The sequence below is a fragment of the Lepidochelys olivacea genome (genome assembly GCF_965140295.1).
Source record: "Lepidochelys olivacea isolate rLepOli2 genome assembly, chromosome: 8".
Taxonomy (NCBI): Eukaryota; Metazoa; Chordata; order Testudines; family Cheloniidae; genus Lepidochelys; species Lepidochelys olivacea.
Window position 1 is genome coordinate 97,135,653 of NC_140418.1, and position 20,989 is coordinate 97,156,641.

At 41.4% G+C, this 20,989-nt stretch overlaps 1 protein-coding gene across 1 annotated transcript in view; it reads left to right on the top strand.

Annotated features, from left to right (window-relative positions):
- Positions 1-20,989, top strand: part of SLC1A7 (solute carrier family 1 member 7) — a 94,387-nt gene that overhangs the window by 34,401 nt on the left and 38,997 nt on the right. The window contains exons 3-5 of the mRNA XM_084636485.1: positions 2,520-2,735; positions 16,651-16,693; positions 18,947-19,166. Coding sequence (XP_084492611.1) covers positions 2,520-2,735; positions 16,651-16,693; positions 18,947-19,166 — 479 coding nt within the window. The remainder of the gene's footprint in view (positions 1-2,519; positions 2,736-16,650; positions 16,694-18,946; positions 19,167-20,989) is intronic.

Below are 20,989 nucleotides of genomic sequence, written 5' to 3' on the forward strand. Positions count from 1 at the left end.
GTCTAATTAACATCAAAATTATTCTGCATAAAATGATCCTGTGAAAGTTAGATTACTTACAATATTTAACTTAACTTTTATAAAATAGTTTTTTGTTTGTTTTAGAACAATACTCGCCCTTCCTCCCCCCAGTACTGCTCTGAACTGATAACAAAACATACTGGACTGGAGATTGGCAAAGCAGAAAAACAATGCATTTTCTTAATTATTCTAATGGATAGCAGGAACCTGAGCATTAAATCCCACCACTATTATTTCACTCAATCTACTATTAAGGTTAAGCTGCCCTTCAGCTCTAGACAACTTCACCAAACAGTGCAAGATGAAGGGGATCCTGCAAATATCAGGAGTTGTCTGCTAATAAATGGTTATTTGTGATGAAGGATTTGACAAGCAACTCTCCATAATGGTAACAGCTCCATGAAATGGTCACACTAAAACTTGACAACATGTTTGTACTTGTACTGCATCTTTTTATTTTTTTTTTACTGTGCTCTATATTTAAAGGAAACTAGAAATTGTTTTAAAAATTAAACATTAACCAAAGCCAAGTGAAACATTGGTGTTTCCAGGTTTATTAGTAAATTGTAACACAGCTTGAGATAACATAAATCTTCATGATCCTGGGCCTAGTTCAAAGCAGTGCTGAGCAAATTTAGGGCTAGATGGCGGCCTGTCTTATGTGCCTGTGCAGTGAAATTAGGGGGCAGTAAAGCACTACAAAGGTTGCTGTGTGATGTTTGGGGGCTTGAAGAGCCTCTGGTCCTCCTCCCACATAGGTGGATGAGGAATGGATGGGCAGGGTGGGTATGGGCTTCACTCCCCAATGTGTGGGGCAGTGCAGCTACACCAGGTCACTGTACCAAGCAGAGGGCTGGTACAATGTGTGACCCCATCACTAGAGCAGGAGGAAACTGGGAAGCAGAATGAGTCATAATCTGCTTCCTGGTCTGCTCTTGGAGAAGCACAAGAACACATTGCCCTGACACAGGGCTCATGGCAAAACCCTCTTCAATCTTTATACTTTTATGTAAAAACCAGACACAATCACATGCCTAGGTTGCACATGTGGTTACCGCAGTTGATTCTAGAAATTGTCATTGCACACACAAATAGCCTGTTAAACATATAACTGACCATTTTTTCTATGTAACTCTTCAATTTGCATGTGCAAGCAGAGTAAAGTTATGTACAAGTCAGGTGCCAATTGCACACAATTTTTCCATGGACAGTTTTGAAAATCGGTCCCTTGAGATTCATAGAGCAGTCAATATGTACTTATTTTACTTGTGCCAAAATGCACATGGAGCTTTGACGCTGAAAATAAGGTGATACATTACTGGAATGGCTAAACAGAATATCTCCGGTTAGTTTATTTTTTCACTAATAAAGTAACAAACTGCTGTGGTCAGTTTATTCACTCAGCAACAGTAATTTAACCACATATTAGTAATAACCATAAGTTAAGCACATCTGAGTACTAACTATAAGTTAATAGTCTCTGTATGTATCATCGGTACTTATGACGTCCATTACCATAGCAGCTGAGTGACTCGCACTCTTTAATGGATTTCAAGGTGGAAACACCCAAACGCGAATGCAGTGTCAGTTACAGCTTATAGCAAAAAAGAGCAACAAAATAGTAGAACAATGTAATACTAGCCCAAAAGGCCAAGAGGAAGGAGAATGAATTTTACAAACATATCGAGGGGAAAAAGCTAGTAGGAAGAAGAAAGCATGTCTGTTAATATTATGAGGCAAGGGATGAAATTCATGGTGACCCAGGAACAGCCGAGAGGGTTGGAGAGTGAGTCCACCCTGCATTCACCCCGCAGCAGCTCCTGTCCCACAGGGCTGGCCTGGCTCCCTGCTCCAGACCATTGGCTCTCATGTGCCAGCAGGGTCATCCCCTCTATGATGCACCAGCCCACTCCTTTCCTGGCCCTGACCCCACTGGATCGCCTGCCCCAAGCTGGGGTGTGGTGAGCCAAAAGGTGGTTGGGCAACAACCCAGGTTGTTGGAGCCTCAGCTCCACGGCCTATGGCCAGGGTTAGGGTCAATATTTCAATAAAGGTGGGTATGTCTGCATAAATTAGTGGTCTTGGTAGTCAAAGAAGTCCATCAATCTAGTCACGCACCCACAGCAGTGATTTGATTTCCCAGTGAGGGAACCATATGTAACCCACATTAGCACAGTGTGGCTCTGTCTCCTGCCAGTTGCGAGACCATGCATGGAGTTTTGTGAAACAGCTACTTCTTTCAAGCTACTAGGATCTGTTTTTATTAGCTTGGACAGTAGAGGCACATGCGTTTAGATCCAGAGGTCCCAGGTTCAGTCACCTCTGGGGACTGAATCTCGGACATCTGGATCGAAAAGCTCCTTCCAGAAGCATCATTATATAGACAAGTAGGTGGAGGATAATTAGAATAATTAAGAAATGAGGTTTTACACTGTACTAATTATATGCAAAAGATACTATATGTTTTGTGTGTTTTTTTGTGTTTGTTTTTTCTACAGCTTAATGTCTGGGCTAGCAGCCTTGGATGCCAAGACTTCCAGTCGATTAGGCATCATAACTGTCACTTACTATCTGTGGACAACATTTGTGGCTGTGATTGTGGGAATAATTATGGTCTCCATTATCCATCCTGGTGGAGCAGCCCAGAAGGAGAACACTGAAGAGAGTGGAAAGCCAATTATGAGCTCTGCAGATGCACTGCTAGACTTAATTCGGTAACTACATTCATTCTTACTGCTTTTTGAAGGTAACACGTTGCATGTTACATAACAACATAAGGAGCCATGGCATTAAGGATATATTTTGAAATCAGTGATGATCCTTTTGAGAATATGGCAGAAACTAGATCTAAAAACAATACCCCAAAATAAGATTATAAAGGTAAATAGGGAGCTCCTTTTTACCCTTTCTCATACTAGACCAAGGAGACACCCAATGAAATGGAAAGGCAAACAATATTAAACTGAAAAAAAGGAAATATTTTTACAGAGTTCATAATTAACTCATGCAATTTATTGGCACAATATGTTACTGAGGCCAAGAGCTTAGTGGGATTCAAAAAAGGATTAAAATGTTATTGTTTTATTGGTCTTTACCTTACTTAATATCAACACCTACTGGATAGTGGACAGTAGGTAGTTTCATGGTTTAGGGCAGAAGCGTGCCTCAGCCTAATTTGCTCAGTTCAACGCAACTTTAACTTGCACCTTTTCTACTTTGAGCACAGGACTGTAAGTGCCATTGGTACTAATTTGGGGTAATTGCTACTCGGAGAACTCTGGATACCAGCTGGATGACTCAGTGACTAATGTAATATCATGTATGACTCATTTGTGATATAGAGGTCACACTGATGTCCTACTGACAAGTGGACAAACCCATACCCCAGGGTACAACCTGAGTTACAGGATGGAAGGAATTTTCCCCCACTCAAGCCATGAAGTGGTAGAAGAGTTCCATGTGGGGTGCCCCCATGGATCTCTCCCTCACAGCCTGCAGAGATCACGGCTCCACGGCCCAAATTCCCCAGATCCTGCTCTCAGCCTCACATGCAGAAGAAAGACACAAATTCCACCGCATCTGAGTCTGGTTTACTTGTAAATTGAACACAATGATGCCATCTTTTTTTCAGGGAAAAAATCAAACTTTAAATATTCAAATAGTCAAAGCCTGAGGTCTGCACACAAGCATTCAAGATTTATTCACACAAGAGCTTGGAGAAAGTGAAATTTAAAATTGTACTTGCAAGTGTTTACACCAGAATACACCAGAATTTCATGGAATGAGACATGGATTTGATCCAGGAAGAGGACAGGGTTCTCAAGCCCCTTCACAAAATCCATGGCACAAGGCAATTAAGCTTGCCAGATGAACCTGCCCAGATCATTTATTTCTCGGATTGCACTCTCACGGACACTCAGTTATTTTATGGAAATGTGATGAGATGTAATTGAGTTTAACCTCTGTATCCAGTCAATAATAGCACTGTCTTTTTAAAAGTCTATTTATTATTCCAAACTCTCTGCTTTATGTGCATCCTCCACAAATAAAATCCCACAGACTGTTAATAAAACAACTGCTGGAAGTGGGTTTCCTGTTTGCTACATACTATGGGTGGAATCCTAGCCCTATTAAAGTCAATGGCAAAACTCCTGAATATCGATAAGGAAGTCTGGATTAAATGTAACAGTGTATTTGCTGGTTCGAGCTAGGAGAGTTGATCCTGTAGCTGAATGCTAAATCGCTTCCATTCACAGCTGGAGACAGTCTTTATATCATACAGGAAGCACCTGGCATCCTGTGAATAACGAATTCTAATGAACAAGAGAAATGTTACATAACTAAGGTTTTGGATAGGTTTTCTTATGTATTTTTAATAAGTTTTAAAAGTGCTCTTGAAAGGTGCCATGTTGATTGCATTGGGATCTGAAGTCACAGAGACCATCAACTCATTTCATAAACTGTAGCTCACCAAACAGATGTCCATATGGCAATGTCTTTTTTTCTCCTTTCTTGATAACTATAGAAAACATCACCATCCTGCCTGTCACTCAGACCTATAACCTGGTCATCATTTCTCTAGGTCCCCCCATCCAATCTAAGTCTAAGTCTTGCTGTTTCTTTTTACATAACATCTCTAAGATATAGTCTTTCCTATCCATCCACACAGCTAACTCTCATCCAGGCTCTCATCTTCTTGCCTCCTGACTATGGCAATATTCTTTTCTCTGGCCCTGACAAATGCAGTCTTTTCTCACATCCATTCAGAATGCTGCAGCAAAGATAATTTCCCTAGCCTATTGCTTTGTTCACATCCTCCCATCTTTGCATCCCTCGACCAGCTCACCTTTCTCTACAGCACCAAACATAACTGCCACTGCGCTTGCTGAATTGCCACCGCAGGACATGGACTGCTGCCCCATTCTGAAGGCCACCCAAAGCACCTGCTTGGAAAGCTGGTGCCTGGAGCTGGCCCTGGCTACAGCCTCTCAGTAAAAACAAAACTTGGCTTGTCCTTAATGAAAGTTCATATCTTCCTTTTACTACCTCTAGAGATTGGATTTGTTCAGTTGTATCCTCTGCCAATGAAATCCTACCTCTGTCATAATTCAGCACTTTATTAGCTCAGTAATGAATAACATCAAATGTATTAAATAGACATTCAGAAGAGTAATGAGGCAAGAGAGTTAGAAGCTGTCAAGATCCTTTAGCATCAGTTACAAGGCATAAAGCTTTACTGATGGCCAGGTCTAAATATACCATGCTTTAAACGATTTATATGCTTTAAAAGAGCATGCTGCGTAACTCCTATGTAAGAAGAATGTGACAGGTAGGAAGGTCTGAGTTCTATGGATATAGTGGTTTTCTGATATTTTGTCTTCCTGTTTGAATTGTCTGAGTGGTGGCACACACGGTGAAGTTGGGAGAGAGCTGTAGAGTCCAGGGAGTTTTTGCAATTAAGACTGAAGAAATGATATGGAACATGTACTGAGGCAAAATAGCCACTGTCATTTCTTGGAATTTCCTATGCCACAGAAATCTGGAAATGTTCAAAGAAAGAGCAAAAATAATAGAAGAGATACAGACAGACCAGACTTGAACATGAGATCCTGAGATCTACAGCTCCTTCCATTTTAAAAGACAGGGAAGGGATGGGATAAAATCCTTGGATCTGAAATAGTAGCTATGATTTTTCTTACAGATCCAAAAATGGTAGATGCCTATTTTCTGAGTTGGATGCAGCACAAAGTGGCAAAAGTCTCACAAGAACTGTTGTTCTCATGGGATTTTAAGATAACTCACAAGATTTTGGTATCTGAACCCTAGTGCTGCTTTGGCCTTAAACCTGCTTTCTTAACCCTCACTTAAACCTAACCTAGATCCTGACTCAAACACATCTGTCTCTAGCCATCATGAAAAGACCCCTGGGGCAATCTAGTCCATCCTCAGGCCAATGCAGGAGCTCTCCCTGATATAACTCACCCTCTTTCTTTTCCGATATACCGTTGCTGGGGGCCAACTAAAACAAGTGATTCATGAGACAAATGCAAGTCTGTAACTGCATAGGAGATGCTTAGCAAGGCTGGGGTTTTAGGTCAGGTCTTTTGTCGGTCGAGGTGTGATCTGTGACAGATGCAGCAGTGCCACCAAAAGCTCCTAATATAGACACTGTTATACTAGCAAACCCTGTGCGTTTACTGGGACAGCTTATTTTACTCGGGAGGCTAGGAGAAGCTATCAAGGCAAAAGCGCAGTTTTGCCAATCTAAGCTGTTTCCACAGGAGGAGCGCTTTGTCGGTATAGTACACCGGTACAGCTATACTGGCAAAGCACTCCTATGTAGATCTGATCTCAGTCTCTTTCGACGTAATTTTATTTCAAGTTTCAGACGTGTGCACACTAACACCCTATTGTCTTTAATGTTTCTAATGCAACCTCTGAAAGGCATCTGGGAGTATGTTTTCTTTCTTTCATACTTAGACTGTAAGCTCTTTGGGGCAGGGACTGTCTTTATATACTGTCAAGCTAAGGGACTTATGTGGCCCCATTACAATAGTATCTGAGCAGCTCACAGGATTTAATGGCTGTATTCTCACAACACTAGTGTGAGGTAGGGAAGTACTATTAGCCCTATTTTACAGGTAGAGAAATACGGCAGAGAGAGACAAGGTGAGTTGCCAGAGGTCATACGGGAAGTCTGTGGTAGAGAAAGGAATGTCCTCTGTTTGTACAGCGCCCAGTACAGTTGGGTCCAGGACTGGGGCTCCTAAGCACTAGCTTATTCAAATAATGAATAATAAGCAAGACTCTTTGGCTTTGTTTTTCAAGATTAGTTACAACAAATGATCTTTTGGGATGAAATTTGCTATGCCCCCCCCGGGAAATATGAATGGAAAATTATCAGCCATTTTTGTGTTACACAAGAGCAGAGGGGGAATATATCCCCTTTTTAAAAATTCAGATTTTGAGTCTCTTTTCACTTAGATTACTCAAAAATGAGCCAGATTTTCAGTAATTACTTCTGTATACAAATCAGGTGGTTTAAATGTTACCTTTGCTAACTGCAGTTAGTTGGCAAATATAAAATATGAATTACAGGTATACTTATTTGTACTCACAAAATTGGAAGTCAGATAGAAGCCTATTTAAAGGTGAACTGCCTTGCCAAAAAAGGAAAGTACTGTCCTCTTAGTTGCTGTATGATGTTAAAGAAGACTTCCAAAGAGCTTTTGTTTTTTAATTAATTAAGTCTAAACTTTCTGTTACCTGCTTCTTTTTTAAGATTTGAAATCTCAGGTCTTGACTTGCCTTTTCTTGCTGGAGGAGTGAAGAACTAGAGAGAAAGTGACATCACAAATGTCTGAAACCAGGGCTGCAGTTTTTTTCATGAGATAGAAGACAGTTTAGTCAAACTGTTTAAAGCTCTGTGTTTTTGTTTGTCTTTATAAAGGCCTTATTAACTCAAACTTCTGGCAAATGGTTGAGATAAAAGCCCTGTAAAAATCCCATCTCCATCAGCTGAGGACTGGGAAAACTGAGATGAAGGATGGCCCAGAGAATAGGGTGATAGCCTGGTGCTTGTGAAACCCAAGTTCAATTCTCTGTTCACCCACTGATTTACTGTGTGACTTTGGGCAAATCATTTAGTTTCTCTGTGCCGCAGTTCCCCATCTGTAAAATGTGGATAATACATCCCTACATCTCAGGGGTTTTGTGAGGCTCTATACATTAAAGACTGTGAGGCGCTTAAATACTACGGTCATGGAGGCCATATAATATCTAAAATAAGATTGATATAATCATAACTGGCTGACATCTGAGCTCTCATTTTAACTCCCACCACTCCAGCAAAAATGGGTAGGTCAAGACTTGAAATTCCTGATCTAAAGTACCAAACGCCTACAAGAAAAAATTAGGGTGTGGGTAAGCAGGAGGATTTAGAATTTATGAGGCTACCTTTATGCATCACAAAAGGAATAATAAATGGCAAAGTTTTCCCCCTCTTGCAGGTCACCTTTATAAATCAGGCCCTTAAAGTTTGAGGTTGGCATGGTACACTATTGTGAGGAGGACAGCGATCTTTTCTTGAGTTTTGAAGTGTTTGGTTTTGAGACAGTACATTTAAGAATGTTCTAAGTGCTTTTTTAAAAAGACAAAGATAATTGATTTATTTAAAGAAATAAGTATGTGTAATTCACTGTTGGGTGTTTTACTTGTTCCTCTCAGTGCATCATTCCAGATAGGTGTGTGTTTGTCTGGCTGTGCACACATTCAAAGCCAACATAAAGCTAAACTAGTTAAGCAGTACCCTGCACGCTGTGGCTGGCCCTCCCTCCACTATAACATTTCTGTGATCAATAATTGTGTACAATACATGTCTATCAATACATCTGTCCAACAGCTGGTATACAGAGCCCAATCATTTACATATTAGGACCATATATTCACTAGACAAGCTGCATAAAAAAATTGCAACAAATTTGGGGATGAACACTCAAACGCAAAATATCAACATCAAGCCCAGTGTTTTAATCAGCAGTTAGTACTCATGCCTCATCCTGTTGTTATAATCATATTCTTTCATTTATGAAGTTTATTCATGGTGCCATTGAAATCATGGGATCTTTGCCATACGTCAGTGGGAACAAGATTTGTCCCATAATCTTAAAAAAAAAACAAAACCAACTTTAAATGATTTAGAGTCCTACACATCTTAATAGGCTGCCTCCCAGTTTTGCATGTAAGGCTGAGCATGTCTGCAAATCTCTGCATGTGCCCTATCCATTAGCTGATTGCAAATGCAGGATTTGCATGCATTTTTATTCCTGTTCAAGTCTAAATAGACATCATGCCATTGTGATGTAATCTGGCTCAAAAACACAGAATAAAACTCTGAGGGTCAGTCAGAATTGACCTACACTGATGGGCAAATTCACTGAAGTCACTGGTTTGCCTGGGCGGGTAGGTTAGTGCAGGCTCTATCTGCAGATGGTCATAAATGCTGCAAATATAACAGGAATTAGAAGTAGGCAGTTGGAATCAGGGTACATCTACCACCAAGCTTGAGGTGTAGTTTCCAACTTGGGTAGACGTACGTGTGCCAGCTTTGGTTCATTTAGAACACTACAAAGAGAAATGTGGCAATGGTAGCATAAACAACAGGACAGACCAGCTGCCCTGAATACTGTCCCACCCGGGACCCTAGATATCTACTGGGGCGTCTAGCCCAAACAAGTGCCTGGAAATTACAGCTCCAGCTCAAGTGTAGGCATACCCTCAGTCAGACTGGCCAGGCTGACTCAAGAGAGATTAATTTACATAATTAGTTTTTAAGAGGATATAAATAATTTAGGGTGGGATCTGTTGCCTTCAATAGGAGCAGAGCTAGGCCTGCCCGGAGGTCTTTTGAAAAGCTTACCCGTATTTCCAAGCTAGATACGTCTAGATTCTACAGAAACTGTGTTTCTTCAAATGAGGGAGCTTTATTTCTTAATATTTACTGTAGTTTGGAGAAAGCCCAGGCTGTGTAGAACCAGAAATCACACTTGGATCTGTTTACAGTGGGAGTTGAACAAGATACTAATAAAAGTTGGCATCTACAGTAAGATTTTTTAGAGCCCATTAAAATACCAAAGGGATTAAGCCGGGGTAGGCAACTTGTGGCACGTGTGCCAAAGGCGGCACACGAGCTGATTTTCAGTGGCACTCACACTGCCTGGGTCCTGGCCAACGGTGCGGGGGTCTCTGCATTTTAATTTAATTTTAAATGAAGCTTCTTTAAATGAAACATTTTTAAAACCTTATTTACTTTACATACAATAATAGTTTAGTTATATATTATAGACTTACAGAAAAAGACCTTCTAAAAACGTTAAAATGTATTACTGGCATGCTAACCTTAAATTAGAGTGAATAAATGAAGACGCGGCACACCACTTCTGAAAGGTTGCCGACCCCTGGATTAAGCTATGATTGAGCTTTTTTTATACCATGACCTACTATCATGAGTCACTGGCATGGAAATTGATGTGATGGAAATACCTGTTAACTCCATCTCATCGCAAACTACCAAATGTAATTCATTTCAGACCCACTTTAGCTCTGTCCCACCCAAACAAACCTGGTATTAACTCCTTGTTTAGGACTATAAAGGACTTGATTCCTTATTTATGTTCACTCTTATCCCACTCAGGCTGCGAATGTGTCCTTTGCTCAAACTAGTCTACTAACTGCGCAAGGCCTTGTCACCCCCCGACCCCCGCGGTTGACTCCCACCTAAGGGGAAAGAAAATTATCCAGGATGGATAATCAAAGAGTTTTCTCTTGCAGCGTTTCCTCCTCATTATTCTGTCAGGGGTATGTGACTTACCCCTCTCTCCTGAAAAAGAAGCAGGGTAGCTGTCTCCCAAAACCAGCAGGTCCCAGGGGATTGACAGAAGCCAGGCCCATCTGAACAGAGCCCTTGTGCCTAAGCAGTGTCTCTCAGCTCTTTGAGAGCAACAGTGCCTGAAGAAGCCATGCAGGCAAGACGTCCCTTACAGCCATAGAGTGGGTAAGTTAATGGTGACTATATGCTGCAGGTAGTAGGTGTGCCTTCTCCGATGCGTTGCAGCCTGAATTTCACAGGGCCTCTTCAGAGAGGGAACAGTGTTGTGAAGACGTCACTGCCAGGCTGTTTCCCATCTCCTGCTAACCAGGATCTCAGCCTCTTTGTTTGTGGAGATGACAAAAGTGGCTAGAGCTGAAGCAGAACAGGCTGGTGGGGTTACAGACCCCAAACTGGAATAAAGCATTCCTTCTCTTGAAATAGGTGCAAACATTGTCTGGTGTAAAGGAACTTGTTACTTGTCATGTCAAGACCCTGATGAAAATGAGCTGTGTCTTTCATGAAGCTATCTCAGTGAGTCAGCATTTAGCTCAGTCTATCATCCCACTCAACTAGCACCTTTATGGATTTTCCTAAATAAGCACTTTTTGTGGGGGACAAAATTGCTTTCTCTCAAAAATGGTTTTCTGTAAGAAAGCCATCATACTGTCATTTTCCCTACCTGAGCCCAGCCTTCCCTGAGAGTAACAGGATGACAAAGTTCCCTCCCCCCGCTCCTCACTGGTTCCAGAACAGTGTGCAATAGTTTCACCCTAATGAAGGAAAAAAGGGTCGCATTTCAGGGCAGAGCATTTCCATGGATGTGCATATTGCTCTGATCTGGGAAGAGGCAGGCAAAGCACAATTGGATCCATTAGGCTGAGCCCCGATTAGTGATTTTTATATTCTATGAGGGTCTTTTATCACAGTAATGAGGATTTTAATACCTCATGAATTCTGAAAAGCCTGTGGTCCTTTTTGCTGAAGGTGGGAGTGGGATGGAGGGTGATATTATCTAATAGGATTAGACAATAGAGATGGGAGGTTTCAGAGTAGCAGCCGTGTTAGTCTGTATTCGCAAAAAGAAAAGGAGGACTTGTGGCACCTTAGAGACTAACCAATTTATTTGAGCATAAGCTTTCGTGAGCTACACGATGAAGTGAGCTGTAGCTCACGAAAGCTTATGCTCAAATAAATTAGCTAGTCTCTAAGGTGCCACAAGTCCTCCTTTTCTTTTCACAGTAAAGATGATCACTGATGTGCAACTATCATCCTCCCATGGGCACTGAAATGACTGATTTATTTTATCATGGTGGGCCCAATTCTGCCCTCACTTTCACTAATATACATCTAGACTAAACCCACTGACACCAGTGGAGTTATTTGGATTTACAGTGATACAACTGAGCACAGGATTTGGCCCAGTGGGAGGGAATTACAGTATAGCCAGGAGTCAGTGGAGTTATTTCAAACGTTCAGCAGTGGAACAGAGAGCAGAATTTGGCCCATTTTGGCTGGGAGCGTAATGTAATAAAATCTCATTCCATGGGCAAGTTAGTGATAGAAAGATAAGGAAGGTGCCATTTGATTTGTAAAAATCTACAGAATTTCATTGGTGTCACCCTCTGTGGGATAGCTGGGGGGACTCACTGCCCGCATCAGCTGCCACCTGCAGGTGCTCTGGTTGGTGCAAATGTTGATAATACAGTGTCGTTGGAAATGGGTCAAATTGGGTATCATTCAAAAGCCCTTTCTCCCACAAATACAATGGTACCAAACATGACACACCTAGAAAAATTATGTAAATTTTTTTCCATCAAGATCATGCTACTGAGTTTATAGATAAGGTTGCTTATAAAAAAAATTTAATCCCACATCACTTTAAGATTCTGGTATTATTATTTTTATGGCCCATCTGTGGTCCATGAAGTCCAAGAGTTATGCTGGGAACTTTAGAAATAATTTAAGCATCTAGCTCTATTTATTTAATAAACACGGCAACATTTATGGTAGGAGACAGGAATGAGTCGCTCAGAGTGATTAATTGTTATTTGGTAAGCACTCACAAGGTGTTTGATTCTGCTTGTAATATTGAAAGACACAGTCCCTGCCTTGAGGAGGCTGCAGTCTGATGCCCCAATCCTACATTAAGATCCACATGGGTTTATTGTTATGCCTGTGCAGAGTTATCACTGAAGTCAATGAGTCTCTCGGGGATGCAAGACTCCTTGGATCAGACTGCAGTATTGGAGCCATAAAGACAGGCAAAGCGCACATTGAGAGACTGAGAAGTTGGGATATCTTATAAGTTTAAATTTTGTAATATGTTGAGTTAAATAAAAGTGCTGGGGGCTCTGAGCTATACTAAACTCTCTGCAGCTGTAAACTTTCCTTAAGGGGGAATTTCGGTTCAGCCAGGAGGGGCAGACAGCATGGCCCCTCAGGAAGCCATGTGGCAAGGGAGCTGTGTAGAAGCCCTTGGCTTCTCCAGGGATGCTCATGCCCTCTGCAGATATCACAGGCAGTTCTTGGGACACTCCCAGAAGATTGAAGCCTCTGGAAGTTCCATGCTGAAAAAATTCAAACCCTACTTCCCCAATTACAAGATTCCAAGGAGACCTAAGAAGCATAAATTTGCAGAGTTTCCTGCCCCCTATTTGAGACATCTCAATGTACAGTAGTAGAATGTGTCCCTAAAGCAGGAGTTTGTATGGAGTTTCTCCGGAGGTCTGATCCAGCCAACGAACTCCCATTCATCTTCCCTGACCATACATCCCGGTGATATACTCCTTAGCATTATTCCTTATTAGTCCATGAGATGTACCTTTTGTGAATTGTACTTTTGATTTTTTTTAATAAAGAAAGCTGAACTTTTGGCTAATAGTGGATTTTCCCAAGCCAAGTAAAGCAGCTTAAAAAAAAAAAGCCAAAGCTCTGGCAAACACATTCATATCAACTCCCTTGCACTAGATCATTTGGGTGGCTTTAGCAAGGCTGGTCTCAAAGAATGGTCAGAACGGATGACAACATATTATATAATATTGGAAGAATTCCAGACTACAGTATTATGAGGACCAGTTGTAATTCCTGCAGGATAAAGAATTATTAAAAAATAAAATGATTTAATCCTCCATGAATTTAGCTAACATTTAATCTAGCTACTAAACATGATATTTCCTTTCTCCAGCAGTCTCAATTTGATCTTAATGCTATTAATTAGGGCTGCAGTATTGAGGCAGGAGACAGAAAGCACTATTAATTCAATTCATATTACAGTCTGAAAGCTACAGCCTATATCTTTGGTTCATATTCAGAGAAGGATAAAAATCCTCAATGAGAATCTGTCCTTGCAGATTAATTCTCCATCACACAGCACATTATAATTTAATCACAGTGAGACTACTTTGTACTTACACAGCGCCTTTCATCAGACCATCTCAAATTGCAAAACTAACATGAATTAATGTAGAGTGTCCTTAACAATCTTAGGGCAGAATCGTTCACTGGGGGAGGCAGGGAATAATACGGTGGTGGTGAGTTCTTTTAAGTGCTTCCCTCTCTCCACTACTCCCACACCAGCCTTTCCCAGATCCAGTTTCCAGCAGCTACTCTTCAAGTAATTTCTGATCTCAGCCAGGCCCTTGGAGAGCTGGGATAAGGCACTGTCACAATCTGATGTAAAGGTGACATACAGCTGGGTGTAGTCTGTATATTGCACAGTTTTAGGCTCATACTGGATATTTGACCACAGAGACTCACAAGTATTTATGGGGGTGACTAGAGAACTAAATGCTAAATCTCAGTATTCAGGCTTTTGTGTTATCACTGGGGGTGAAAACTCACAGAAGACAGCAGCACAGCATTTACAATCACCGTTATTGCTTACAATAGACTACTGTCTGTTATAAACGGTGACTGAGTCAATAAGGAATTGACTTAAGTTAAACCAATATAAAGCACTCAAACTGAAATTAAAGTGTCCCTCATCTGTAAAACAGTGGGAGTCTAAAGCCTGGAAGATGTTTTTCCTACACTAATGAGACACAGAATGTTCTGATTGTAACCCTACCAAATAGCAGGCATGCTCTATTGCACAGTGGCCTCAATTCAGGAAAACATCCCTGTTCAGGACAGCAGTTAAAAATGCACATGCATGAGCACTCTCCTGAGTAGGGTGATCAGATGTCCCATTTTTATAGGGACAGTCCTGTTTTTCGGGACTTTTTCTTATATAGGTGCCTATTACCACCCCCCACTCCCCATCCCATTTTGTTCACGGTTGCTATCTGGTCACCCTACTACTGAGTAGGGATGGACAGTGCACATGCACTTAAGTGCTCTCCTGACTTGGGGATTGAGATGGACTTTCAACGGAGAAGTCCTTTGTTTAGTGAGCATTACAGCCACATATTTTCATACAAACTGAACATGAATGCATAAGATTATGCTAGAGTATTGCTCAATTTAGGCTTATAAGTTTCAGGATGAAAAGAAATCCATTTAAAAAATAATCTTGCCATATTTTAAAATTCATGGGAATTTTTTGTTCCCCGGTGTTAAGTTCTTGATTTAGTGGTCCTTTTGCCCAGAAATAGAATTCTCACTGGAGCCTGGAGAGGGCATTCTTTTCTTCTTTACTTAAAACGAGAAGTCTTTCTAAAAGATATTGTCTAGCTCAGAGGATACGGACTCGATGCAGAAATTAGTGAGTAAGATTCTATGACCCACATTACCTGGGAAGTCAGAGCAATGATAATAATGGTCCCTTCGAGAGTTTAAAAATCTATGAATCTCACTCTGAGGCCATAAGCATGAGGTCTCTGTTTTGCTCGTGCTCGCTCAGCAGTGGTAGAGGGTGAAACTCCTAATTAGCATTTTTCCAAAAGACACTAATTTTCTGCCCCTGGAAAAGCCCATAAACATTAAAATAGTGACCATTTCTAAGAGATTGTGCAGCTCTGGTCTAGATTCTTTTAATCAGGAATCAGATCCTCTTTCTGAAAAGCAGTCTGTTCTAGGTAAAGGGCACAGACTTCAGAGCCTAGCCCACTTATAATCATAATGGGATTGACAGAAGCATGGCAGAAAGTACTATTATTAACTATTATTAATCATTATTATGTGTATTATAGTAGTGCTTAGAAGCCCAGAAGTAGATTGAGGGCTCCACTGTGCTAGGTGCTCTCCTGAAAAGCTTACAATCTAAAAAGACATAACAGGAATGAGAGAAAGGAAATATTATTATTATATTATTAAATATGAGTCAACAGTATAACACAGTTGCAAAAAAAAGTAAATATCATTCTGGGATGTATTAGCAGGAGTGTTGTAAGCAAGACACAAGAAGTAATTCTTTCATTCTACTCCATGTTGATTACGCCTCAACTGAAGTACTGTGTCCTGTTCTGGGTGCCACCTTTCAGGAAAGATGGGGACAAATTGGAGAAAGTCCAGAGAAGAGCAAAAAAACGATTAAAGGTTTAGAAAATGACCTATGAGGAAAGAGTGAAAAAATTGGGTTTCTTTCGTCTGGAGAAGAAAAGACTGAGAGGGGACATGATAATTCAAGTACATAAAAGATTGTTACAAGGAGGAGGGAGAAAAAATGTTCTCCTTGACCTCTGAGGATAGGATTAGAAGCAATGGGCTTAAATTGCAGCAAGGACAGTTTAGATTGGACATTAGAAAAACCTTCCTAATTGTCAGGGTGGTTAAGCACTGGAATAAATTGCCTAGGGAGGTTGTGGAATCTCCATAATTGGGGATTTTTAAGAGCAGGTTGGAGAAATACCTGTCAGGAATGGTCTAGATAATACTTAGTCCTGTCATGAGTGCAGGGGACTGGACTAGATGACCTCTCAAGGTCCCTTTCAGTCCTATGATTCTATAATTATTCCCATCTAGGAGATGGGGAACTGAACCAGAAAGAGTCTGAGTGAGTTGCTTCAGGTTATACAAGGAGTCTGTGGCAGAGTCAAGAATTGAATCCAGATCTGCTGAATCCCACACAAGATATTCAGAATTGTGTCCTTAAACCTCTAGTTTAAACTTGGTGGACTTGGTTCTCCACTGTTATGCCTTCTGTAGCTATTTACACCCATGCAGAGTGAGCAGGAAATGCTATGAGATCAGAGTCTTTTCTATCCTCTGGGCACCAACTTTGCACAGGTGACTACACAAGGGGGAAGGTAGTGGACACTGAGGACCAACAAGGGTAACTAAATAGCCCTTTAACAATTATTCTTTTATCTATTTCTTTCCAGGAACATGTTTCCAGCCAACCTTGTTGAGGCCACATTCAAACAGGTGAGTGTCTGCATTGATGCTACAGAGAAGCCATCTTCAGATAATACATGCAGTGAAAATTTTTAAGCAAAAATTGAGATTTGTTAGAAGTATTCTGGTACTGTATATTGGTTCATATATACTCGGTACCTTCAGTGGCATCTGATGCGAATCCCTTTCAAGTCAATGAGAGTTTTTCCACTGACTTCAGTGGCTTTGTGTTAGGCCCATAATGATTAAACACTTTGCAATACAGGAGTGAAATCAGAATCATTCAGCTATTTTAATAATCACTTGTTTTTAGGTTAGAGGAGAAAGTAGCTGGAAGGGTTACCTATTTTGCCAATGAATGGGAATTGGAGTGGGAGTCAGGCATGGGTTTGTTTTGTTGCCAGTTATTTGGCAACAGATTCCTTCATGTTTTTAATTTTTTTAAAATGCTTCCATACAGTATTTTGATGGGCACAATACAAATCATACAGCGCTTGATCTGTATCTTCAATAGCTGTTGCAAGAACTCGGCACTTCTGAGGTTCAGGCCTTAAATAACTAATATCCAACAAGCACTGCATATGATTTATGGACAGGTCTAGACTAAAATATTGATGTATGTAAATCACAATAATGGAGCCTGGAGCAGTCACAAGTGGCTATGGCACCTAGTGACTAGGTACATACTAATGTGTTGCTATCATATGTTCTGCACCAGGTGGTAATGCAGTGTTGCCATGGTACTAAAAGGCTGGAATGCTGATTGGTGTCATGTGTTTGCTTGTGAGTGGACTTGTAACAAAAATGTAAGAAGGACACAATCCTGTTGATGTTAGGGTTGATATGGGTAAAATTCTCAAAAGTGTCTACATCACTTAGTAGGCTCCTACGTGACTTAAACGGTAATATTTTTTAAAATACCTATGTTCGTGAGATGTGTTCAGAAAGTAGCGTCATATCATCCTATAAATCAGAGCTGCTCGTGCTGTTTTGATATTTAGTCATTTTGGTGAGGAAAAGTTTGAAATAGTTTGTATTAGCCCTTTCCACCCATTTTGCTTGATTTCACCTCACTTTCTCTGGAACATGGATTTTTGACTATCCTTAGTCCCCTGTGAAAATGATTTGAGATCTGCCCAATAAATTGGATGTAAGAATATGGAAGGCAGGGGGAGAGAGTGTGAGAGTACACAGGATAATTCCTTATTTGTTCCTTAATTAGAGACATTGGCCCAGACCCCAAGTTCTGGCTGAGGAGTGCTCACTGCACCTCAGGAAGTGCGGTGCACAGGCACCTTTAAGCCACCTTTGCACCTCCCACAGCCTAGGGACAACAAGGTCCTCATCAGGAATCATCAGGGCACAGGGATCCCCCATCTATGCCCCCTTTTCTTGAACACACCAGGGACCAGGAAGGGAAGTGGTGTAGGTGCCCCGATGGCAGCTCTGTGCTACCAGACAACAGACATTTGCTAAGATACTAATTTGACGTTGGCTCTTAAGCCACAAATGTATCAATCAGAAGGCCTGTGCCATTCTCTAAGAGCTCTCTGAGAGGGCTGCAAACAGGACATCTGAAACTGAACAATGTTGTTGGTGATCCTGGCCCTCACTGAATGGCATTAGGGAAGGGCAGAGAACTTTACTAAGTAAACCATGTGGCAATAGAATCACTTTCCCCACCACTGAAATGCAGTCATCCGGCAGGTGGAAGGTATTTAAGAACACACAGCAAGATTACACAAAAGGAAGTGAAGAAGGATGCTGTATCCAGTTAAAGCAATGTGGGAATTTATTTAGGCAGAACCTAATTACCCAAACTGGAGTTTGAGCAGGACACTTTATCTAAAAGCTTTGAGCAGGTTAAGTAAGAGGAATGCTTGGGTGTAATCCCTTTCAAATGGGATATATTGCATGGAATCCTTACCTTTGGTGGGACAAAGGAAAAGTCACTGATTAGCATTTGAGGGAGTTATTCCTAGTTACACATGAGAAGAGCGAATATAGAGAAATGCCCTAGCAGGGTTCGATATGTCTGCTGCCTGAAGTTCTGCTTGGGGGAGTTCCTGATTTTGTCAGATTTTTACAAAAAAAAGGATCAGAGTTGTTTTTCCAGTAGCTTGGGAGGAGGGGAAGCTGTTTCTCTTTCTTCCACACATGCCCCTTCCTTCTTTAATAGCCATTCTCCTTTCACAAGGCACTTTGGAGCCCATTAAAGCAATCTGGGGACTCATTAACCCTTTAGTCCCTCATGACCCACTATAATATTCTGTGTTCTTTCAGTATCGCACCAAGAGCATTCCTATCGTCAAATCCAACAAGGCAGCTTCTGAAAGCACCACTCGTCGGATCATAATATATGGGGTCCAGGATGAGAATGGATCCAATGTCCAGAATTTTGCCCTGGATATCACTCCCCCTCCAGAAGTGATTTACAAATCTGAGCCAGGCACCAGCGATGGCATGAACGTGCTGGGGATTGTGATATTCTCTGCCACCATGGGTATGTTTTAAACATGTTGGAGCAGGTCATGTTTGAATTGATCTGTGTATTGTTGTTTTGGGGTTGGGTTTTTATTTCAGGGAATCGGGGGTGGGAGGAGAGTTCTTGTTTAGTATTCCTGATGTAATTATTTCCCACCTACCCTTCTCTAAACTTCAAGTCAGAAAACACATGTGCTAGTAATGTACTCCAATCCTTTGGGGATGAACCTTGTTCATAATCCTTGATGACATTTCCTTTTCATGCTCCTGATTGTTTCTATGCATGCTGCTTTTCCCCCTTTTCCTTTTAATTTCACTAAGCCTTTGTGTGTTTATTGTGTATTTGCATTTGTAAGCTACTGAACTTTACTTAGGGGCCTTTTGCATATAGAGGGCAGTGAGGAACAACAGAAATGTCTGCTGTATAGTTTTCACTTCTAACATGTGTACTTTGGGCTAAGTAGCCCTATGGTTAGAGCAGGGGTGGGCAAACTTTTTGGCCCAAGGGCCATATCTAGGTACGGAAATTGTATGGCGGGCCATGAATGCTCACGAAATTGGGGGTTGGGGTGCGTGCTCTGGGGTCGGGCCAGGGATGAGGAGTTGAGGGTCTAGGAGGGTGCTCTGGGCTGGGATTGAGGGGTTCAAGGGGCGAGAGGGGGATCAGGGCTGGGGCAGGGGGTTGAGGCGTGGGAGAGGGGCAGGGGGGCAGGCTCCAGGCAGTGCTTACCTCAAGCAGCTCCCAGAAACAGCGGCATGTTCCCCCCTCTGGCTCCTACACAGAGGTGCGTCCAGGTGGCTCTGCATGCTGCCCTGTCCACAGGCACCACCCCTGCAGCTCCCATTGGCTGCGGCATGAGTCACTCCCTCCTGAGTAGGAAAGACAGACAGACAAGGCATTTAGTGCTTGGACTAAGAACAGAGGGAGGATAACAAGGGGACTCCTTCTGTTGCCTTTGAGGGCCACCACCTACCAGAATGAATTGACATTTGTCCCAGTGCTGCATACTGTGGCTGTTCAGAACTTCATGGATAGAACTCAGACCCCACCTATTTTAAAAGCACGTGCATCTACCACTTGAGAGAAAGGAAGATTAGCATTTCAGGGGCTGACACACAGCTGAGCAGTTCTGATTCTTTCCAGTAGGGGGCAGTGGTACTTCTAATCCACTATCCTGTCTCTAACCATGGCTGGATCCAGAAGCTTCAGAGGAAGGTGAAGAAACCTTGCAATGGGCAGGAACAGGATAATTGTGCACAGGGGAAATTTCTTCTTAACTTCCTTTAGTTAGAGGTTGCCTTATGCCTTGAAACATGAGGGTTTATATCCCTTCCCAGATAATTGGTTTTATCATTAGTAATATAAATCTGGATGTATTTGTTATCAATATAAATACCCAGTTTTTTAAATCCTGTTAAATGCTTGCCTCAGTAATATATTGAGGCATTGAGTTCCACAGGATAATTATGCATTGTGTGAAAAAAATATTTCCTTTTATTAGTTTTAAATTTGCAGTTTTTTGCTTTCATTGAATGTCCCCGCTACAGTTTTATTTGTACCATAGTTCAATGTTAGTAATTATGTATTATCTAGGAGGCTTATTGTAATGGACTTTGAGAGCTCTTATCCATTTAGAATGTTCAGTTTTACGGGCCTGAAGAACTCAATAGAACTCTTTATAGGTTTCAGAGTAGCAGCCGTGTTAGTCTGTATTCGCAAAAAGAAAAGGAGTACTTGTGGCACCTTAGAGACTAACCAATTTATTTGAGAATAAGCTTTCGTGAGCAACAGCTCACTTCATTGGATGCATTCAGTGGAAAATACAGTGAAGAGATTTATAT